Here is an 8,451-nt window from a genome sequence, read left to right as displayed (position 1 = left end):
TGTATGCCTTTAAGTTATAGCTGTACGTACTTGCACGCTAAACTTTAACCAGGATTTTCTAAGTTCAAATGGGGCATAATTTGGCCAAAATGCATGTCAGAGTTATTGGACTTGATGTTATCAACTAGTTTTATAACCCCGAAGCACATGTGAAGTTTCAATTAAACATCTCCATTAGTTTTGGAAATAGTAATTTGCATGTAAAACTTAGACCAGGATTTTCTAAATCCAAAAAAGGTTATAATTTGCCCAAAATACATATCAGAGTTATGGGACTTGATCCAGTGAGGTTGGTTATTGATCTAGAAAAAGAAAAAAGAAGTTTTACATCTTTATGCCTTTATGTTGTAGCTGTATGTACTTGCACGCAAAACTTTAACCAGGATTTTCTAAGTCAAAAGGAGGCATATTTTGGCTAAAATGCATGTCAAAACTAAAGGAGTATATTCCACTGACGTTGTAATACATGAAACATTTATTGTTACAGAAGTGAAGTGGCTTGCGATAAGGGCCTAGGAATGGTTCCATAATTAATTTTCAACTTGCACAATGCACTTAAATATCAAAACACATTTAACTTTTGAAAATGTATTGTCTTAAAAATCCATAAAATAAGGTATGACTTTGGTTGGGAGGACCAGTCAATATGTATGTGTGCTAACGTAACTTTCTAATCTCATTTACAAAACTTACTAATACACAGCAGGAATTTTAATGAACAAAAATGGACGAATATACGATTATCCTCACTTTAATGGCATTTATAATGTGTCCTTGAATTCTCCACCATAATTTTCATAACTCTGTTTGCACGAGTTGCACGAGACGTGGTCAGACAAGTTGTAAATACAATATCATCTAAACGTAATTATTTGATAATGCAGTTCAAGAAAAACTTTATCTCATAACGTAAAGAACCATATGATGTTGTCATTATATAAAAACTACACTTACACTGATCTGTGTAGAAGTCAATTTATATGTGACTTTATTAATTCATTTTGTATATTGTTATTGCTGTCAAAAAGTATAACGGAAGTGCTTCACGACTGAAAGCGGAAATGAGTTCGATTCGCAAAATAGTACACTGTAAGTAATATTTTTGATGAATGTCCATAGAAATTAAAAGATTTCTGATATTAAAGACGAATTTCTGGATAGGATTAGTTATTTGATAAGAAATTATAAACCTCGACAGGCTTTTCGAAAACATCATACACGTGCTGACACCTAAGTTGTCTCCCGTTAATTATTAGAGTTACCGTTCGTCCGGCGCAGTAATACTTTACGCAGTGAATCGCCGAGAAGTCATGGGAAAATTAAACTGAAATTAACGACTTTTTCAAGATCAGTTGCAAGTGCTCGACGTTCTGCATTTAACCCACCAGACATGTGTAGCAAATCAGATATCTGTAATAAGGTATTCAATGTGTAGAATGTCATGTTATGCCCTTGCAGTGCTTATACCACTCTGACCTTTTTTTAACATTTTTTATCAATGAGAAAAATGGCGTCCATCGAGAGTTGAAATGACGTAGCGTTAAATTCTTAAATGTTTTAGCAAACCGGGTGCGGTAGAAAGAAAAACCAATCCCTACAACATTATTTGTTCCACTGGTATTGTAATAAAACCCTGATATTTTCTTATACAAAAGCTTAATATTTTGTGTTGAATGTACTTTCACAAAGAACTCTGATTTCCTATTCATAGTACCACAACCTATCCACAAAATACTGAATATTACAGGTGTCCATCAGTATCATATCAATTTAGGAATCAGTTTTTTTTATCTTCGCACCATCAATTTCTTGAATAAGCACCCCTTCCTCATTTCTGTATGAACTGTGAGTGAAGCAATATGCGTCCCTTTTTACTTTAAAATTTTAAAAATCAATGATATTATACTATTGATAACAATGAATCAAATTTCTTCCTGCATATTTCTAAATACAGCAAAATACTGTGGTAAGGTAATGGAAAAAATCTCATTGCGTGAGAAGTATGGACTATATTATTTTGTAAGAGTATTTAATAACTTGATAACTAAATATTCCTCTACTATTTTCTGAGAAAATAATGATACCTGTGTAAAGTATGTTACAAATAGATTCCTCCTTCAAATAAGTATTTACACTATATTTTCGTATGATATAGCTCCAATAGCACATTCAAGTTTATTGATCACAGTTTATTTCATCATGTTGTTCATGTTCAGTTATATCTTGTTGCCAGGGATGTCTGTTTTAGCAAAGATTAATTTTATGCAAATAAGCTAAAATATCCAATGTAGAAAAAAAATATTTACCTTCAGAGTAACACAATGCTATTCTAAAAAAACACTGAGAGACATTAAGACCAGATCAAAACTGTCTGATCTATATTTTCTAAATAATTGATGTAATAAGACAAGATTATTTAAATGGTAACGTAACATGTGTAAAGTATGTTACATACTGATTTCTCTTTCAAAAAAGGTGTTTAAATTACATTTCCAAACAATATAGCTCACATAATTGTTATTTTATTAATAACAATTAATTATAACATTTTATTAAATTTTAGTGGTATCTTGTTTCCAGAGACGTTAGTTGTGGTACAAGTAGTGATTATTTTCATGCAAATTAGCTAAATATACCTAATTATGAGTAAATAAATTACCATTAGTGTTACAAAAACACCGAGAGACTTTCAGAACAGACCAAAACTGTTTGGTACATTTGAATTGACTTAAAACTCAGAAAATATTATTTTCTAATAACATTTTGTCATTTTGTAATATTCTCATAAATATTCATGAATATGCACATTAGTTAATAAACATAAATGTGCTGCAATTTAATGTCCAATGTCTTAGCTGCATTTTGATACCATTTTTATTGTTTTAACACCAAAACTGTCCAAGATATGATTGATTATTATATATACAATCTTGTCCTTTCCAAAAATGAACGGTTGCCATGGAAACATTGAAAGCATATATAGTTCAAATGAGATTTTTTCATGGGAACATTTTTCATTTTGAAAGAGTTTGTCCTGCCGAACTATTTGGTACCTATGAAAAAAGTATAGGTTCGGCGGGGTGGGGTGGGGGGGGGGGGATTAGAAACACGGGGTCAAGATAAAGAATTTTGTCGTTGTATCGCCTGCCGAACATTCACAAATATTCCCCTTAAACCTGATTAAGCGGAACTCTGTCTCCATGTCTACTCTATGTTCTCAAAGAACAGAACAATGTAATAAAAATTAGAGGAACTGGAGATATTTTGCGACCACCATACGGTATTTAAGCATTACATTTGTCATATTAAATGCTATAAATAGATCCCTTATAGGGGTAATAGTTCTATAAGAATATTCCTTTGAATTCATGAAAGTTAATATAATCTATAAGAAGGTTTGTCTCTCTATCCACAATTTTTGTCGAATCATCTTTCTCCTTTGTTCTTATTTTCGTTTCAGGAATAACGTCTGCGTGCGAATCTTTTAATTGTTGATTGCTACGAGTTTCTGTATTGTCGTTATCTGGTCCGTTTCCTTCCGATTTTGTTTTCATCGCGATGGTCTTCTTGTGACTGTTGAAGATTTTCTCTAGTTGTCGGTGTGCGTTTGTATTCATTTCACACGGATATATTCCATCGTCAATAGAAAATGCCATGTCTATAATTCGAAATATGCTTGCATACTCTTCCGGACATTGTTTATGCTCTTTTGTGTCAAAATGTAGGATAACCAGAATTTTTTTATCGTACGGTTTTCCTGTAATCATAAACATTAAAAAAAACAGACACTTTAAACACACTAAGATTTCAGTCACTGTGATGCTGACACAATTCACATTTCGCTTCGAAACAGTGAACTAAATTAAATGTGGATTGACCATTTAGGTGCAATTAATATTATATTTGCGTAACATCATTCACTTTTATTATTCAATATGTAGATGCACATTAACACTGAATGAATGTTATGCATTTGGTAAGTTTACTTATTAAGAAGTATAAAATAATAAATAAACCGTGTGAAATTGATATGTTTGGTTGAAATTAGACACGAGAAACCCTGTTTAGAAGAAGGCTAAATAAAACTTGAAAATAAATGTTTTATATTACTTACTACTGATAACACTCAAGCACTCATCAACGTTAGCCTCAAAGCGGAAATAAAGTGTAGACACTAAGATCAAGAAAACACCTGTGTCCAACTTGATGTCGTTACAATCTTGAATTACTGTGAGTACAATTCCATGAATCTTCATCTCTTCTCGGAATGCACGGACAAACTGTTGTGATACCAAAAGATGTCCAGGATTCATAATGTAAGCAGTGGGCTTAGGGATATCTAAAAATATGTACATGCAAAAAGCACGTATTGACAAAACATCGAATCATTCATAAATAGACAACAATTAATGAAAAGGTTTTCGCATAGAAGAACTAACAAACGAAATGTTAAACTAAATTCTTTTATCCAGGTCTACTTGCAGTTCCTCTGTAAAGCACTTTGCTAGAGGTATAACTTGTACGAGTATTTAGCAAATGTAAAACCAATCTGTTTGAATCTAAGATGATATTTCATAACAAGGGTATTATCATTATTATCATTTACATATAAAATAACATATTTTAAGGATTATAAAGTTAATACAGTTATACCTAAATGTCATACCATATTTTTGTACGAAAAAACACGTCTCATTACAAATATTTACACAGGAAAAATTGTGTGTATAAATTTTCAATAGTATAGTGCTCGATAAACTCGGAGAAAGACTTCAGAACAGGATATCAAAGAAGAAAAGTTTAAGCACAGAATTTAGTTAACACATATAACATGCAAAAAGTAAATATAAAAAGTTCCAAATCGGGTTATATAGTTAGATAATATCGTTACTGTGAATAACTAAATTGATAATGCAATAAACAACAGATTGATAATTAAAAATTAAAAGCTATTTTTGCGCGTATACGTTTATGAACGGCATATGAACTATTAGCAAATCCATGAATTGCGTTACTTCAAAACTTTGGCGTCCACTTTCGAAATAGTTTTACCGTGGACGCCATTCCATTAATGGCGTCAAATCGCTCGATAAATCTCGCGGGACGGCCTACTGTAAGTAAACTTATATTAGCGCGGTTAAATTTTAGCGCAGACGCCTTAAATTGAATAATTTCGACTTATAAGCGCGTACTTGAATTAGCGCAATATCAGCAGCGCTAAAATAGCTAGTATCTGAAACACCAATTTCCGATGGAATACGGAACGGCCAGAACATGACCATTGTATGAAGCAGTTCTGCTCGGGACTATATATACACGTTTAGTCTTTAAAAATATATTACTTAATAACGTTTGCATACGCATTAAGTCATTTTTTTAAAATAAAATGCAATATATAAATAACCACCAGATGTTGCCGGTAACGACGAATTCAAACGGTCTATCAAAAAAACGTTCTCAGTGCTGGTATGAAAATGAAGTTGAGGGACAAATTCAGAACGGGACTGATGTGAAAGACGTCGCAGTTGACTTAAAACTTTCAAGAATGAAACCTATTCACGCAAACTGGATTATTACTGCCCATCAGAGTGTGAAAAACTTTACCATATTTAATGGCTGGCGCCTGACTGGTATTCATAATGAAATCGAACAGGCAAACAAATAAACATGACATAAAATCTACATTCGTTTATATCAGTTATAATCTATATACTGTAAATTTGTACAACTATACAGTGCAGATTGGTGATAATTGTTTTCAAATTCAAATTCACACTTGGTTTTCAAAGCAGTAAAGTGTTATGGTGACACTCGTAATTAGCGCGACCAGACAAACTGGCGATCTACTCCGAAGGTGTTACATACGATGTTTACGGACAAAGGCGAAGATACAAAATGCAACGTAATTAAAAAAATATATGACATTTGCACTAATGTTCAATCATGTTTAATTATTCTATTAAAACTTTTCTGCAGAATATTAGTTATTTACACAATAAATATGTATTTCTCTTTGTTCTGTTGCATTGTACTGTCGGTACTTTCGATGCGATAAATGTTACTTTTTTATTAGGAAAGCCCTTCATTTCAGTCAAATATTATCGCTAAACATGAATTAGCGCATGTCCGTTCCCGCTAATAGCGCGGAAATTAGTACTCCGCTAATATTAGTACACTTACAGTATTACATAAAAATTGTTTATACGAAATTTACGCTTTTTTTCTTTTTATGCAAAATGTATAGCGAGTGTAAATATTTATTTTAATTCCAGTTGTATTGCCTTTATTCATAGATTATTATAACTGTTATAATGTTCTGAGAGAAACCTACATATCACCATTTAATTGAATACAAAGGCAATTCTGCTCAAAAGTTCTCCTGACAGGTTTAAATTCTTTTTTAAAAGACACTTCTGATAACTGTTATAGAAAGTCACAATGTACAAATTTTCTGTTATACTGATTTTTTTTGTTGCTTTTTTGGGGGAGGGGGGAGGGGGAGGGGGTGTTCTGATGTGAAACATGCATACAATTTTTGAAAAGCCTTGCCTTTCTCAGTTCTATCTTTTGGCGTATATACAATAAACTGACCACATTATGGATAGAAATTAACAGGAAATAAACTGATAATGGAAAGAAAAATCTCAAAAATGTAACACACGGCAGGATGAAAAAAAACTTACTTTCCTGAACGGTATGCTGTTTTTGTATTATTCCTTCTTTTGTATTTTCTCCACCAATGACACACTTAAATGTACACAAGAGAAACAGCTACATAATTATATGTGAGAGAACTTAGTATTAATTTCATCCATATATTACTTTAATACATGGCACTTTCTATGAGAATTTTCAAAATGTTTATCTTGAAACAACTACATAATTGAATTCTAAAATGCTTTGAAGCAATTAATTACTTTTTTGTAATATTTGAAGTATCAAAGAACGAGTCAGATATGGATAATAGAAAAAAAGGTAAAAAAGAAAATAATCGGCGTCAAATAAAGAAAATGATAATAAAGGTCTAAAGTAGCCTTAGGCAGTCAAATATTTTTTTTTATGATTTGTAAAATCAAACCTTTGCAAAACAAATGTTTTAACACAAAATAGTCTATATCCTAATTTACGCTACGAATTTTCGGTAATGAAGTGGATAAAAGACATAGGATTTATTTCAATTATAATAGTCTAAATTCTGAACTATAATGAAAACTTAATTTTAAAGAAAATCCGACCATATTAATTATGCATCGCATATTTACATTAAATGTAAGGGAATAATGACTATTCAAGACTGAGTAAATATATCAGTACCCGTTTTCAAGTTTAAAATTTTCGTATGTTTTGTATATAATTAAGTACCTAGAAATGCTTGACCTAAATTGGTAGTTTTGTTGCTAATGGGAAGGCCAACGTTAAAACATAAGTAATGCAAGAAACCATCAACCGCAACATTATCACTTAACCACATTTCAATGGGCATGATTGATTCATAATATGTAGAGACAGAGCTTTGAACAGTTTAATAATCGTCTCTTCAGTATATATAAGTAAATATTTAATCGTTTTTAACTGGGAATCGATCATTTTCAGTTGATAACATGCTTGACATATTGTTTCATATCAGTCAATTGAACCGATCTTTATTGTACTGAAAACTGGAAAAGCACAAGGGTACTTGTGGCATAGAACCCATTTGTCGAAATGTGCGTTATAGGTGATAAGTACGCAACTGAAATGGACTAGTATTTTTAGCTCACCTAAGTAAAAGTGCTCATGGCGAGCTACTGTGATCACGCTGTGTCAGTGCGTGCGTGCGTGCGTGCGTGCGTCCGTCGTCAACATTAAAGACATCTCATCCAAAACCAGTAAATAGATTTTGTTGAAATTTTATCTAAGGTGAAAAATGGCAACTCCCCTGTTTCGGATGACAAACTAAACATTCGTTGCTTTATGTATTTTTCTGATTATTAAGGAATCATTAACGTAAACAATGTTACATTCATTGTGCTACGGATGTGTTTCCATTTAGGTATGAACAACTGAGTACAGTGATCACAAAAAAAAGACTGTTATAGTAACAGCTGTATTGTAGTTTGTGTTGACATTCTTAAGTAACATCCGTATTAGAATCCAACATGCATGATGACATTGATTGTTGCTTCAATTTTGTTCCTTCGGATATGCTATATTGTATGTTTTAGAGAGACTGAACGTACATACTGATAAATGCGTTATAATTTAAACTAAAATCCTTGACTTAGACTTTTTAGACTTACAGACTAAAAGCTTATTTGTTCATTTATATTTATTTAAAAAGCAAACTTAAAACAAACACGGTTGATCACATTCTAAGGTATATTTTAACTTACATCATCTTGATTACTAGAATTTCTACGTCCTGATGAGTAACATCCAACCTGTCTTGATTTACCCGACCCCTGAAAGTAT

At 32.0% G+C, this 8,451-nt stretch overlaps 1 protein-coding gene across 3 annotated transcripts in view; it reads right to left on the bottom strand.

Annotated features, from left to right (window-relative positions):
• Positions 1–959: 959 nt before the first annotated feature.
• LOC128550887 (uncharacterized) overlaps positions 960–8,451 on the bottom strand; it is a 29,032-nt gene continuing 21,540 nt past the window's right edge. For all 3 annotated transcript variants that reach the window (XM_053530850.1, XM_053530852.1, XM_053530851.1), the window contains exons 3-6: positions 8,373–8,441; positions 6,684–6,747; positions 4,115–4,339; positions 960–3,757 (exon numbers count right to left, since the gene is read on the bottom strand). In XM_053530850.1, coding sequence (XP_053386825.1) covers positions 3,345–3,757; positions 4,115–4,339; positions 6,684–6,747; positions 8,373–8,441 — 771 coding nt within the window. In that variant the 3' untranslated portion in view covers positions 960–3,344. The remainder of the gene's footprint in view (positions 3,758–4,114; positions 4,340–6,683; positions 6,748–8,372; positions 8,442–8,451) is intronic.

This window comes from Mercenaria mercenaria, chromosome 19, assembly GCF_021730395.1.
Source record: "Mercenaria mercenaria strain notata chromosome 19, MADL_Memer_1, whole genome shotgun sequence".
In the NCBI taxonomy this organism is placed as follows: Eukaryota; Metazoa; Mollusca; class Bivalvia; order Venerida; family Veneridae; genus Mercenaria; species Mercenaria mercenaria.
The sequence above is the reverse complement of the archived record's forward strand: the minus strand, read 5'-3'. Positions and strand labels throughout refer to the sequence as shown.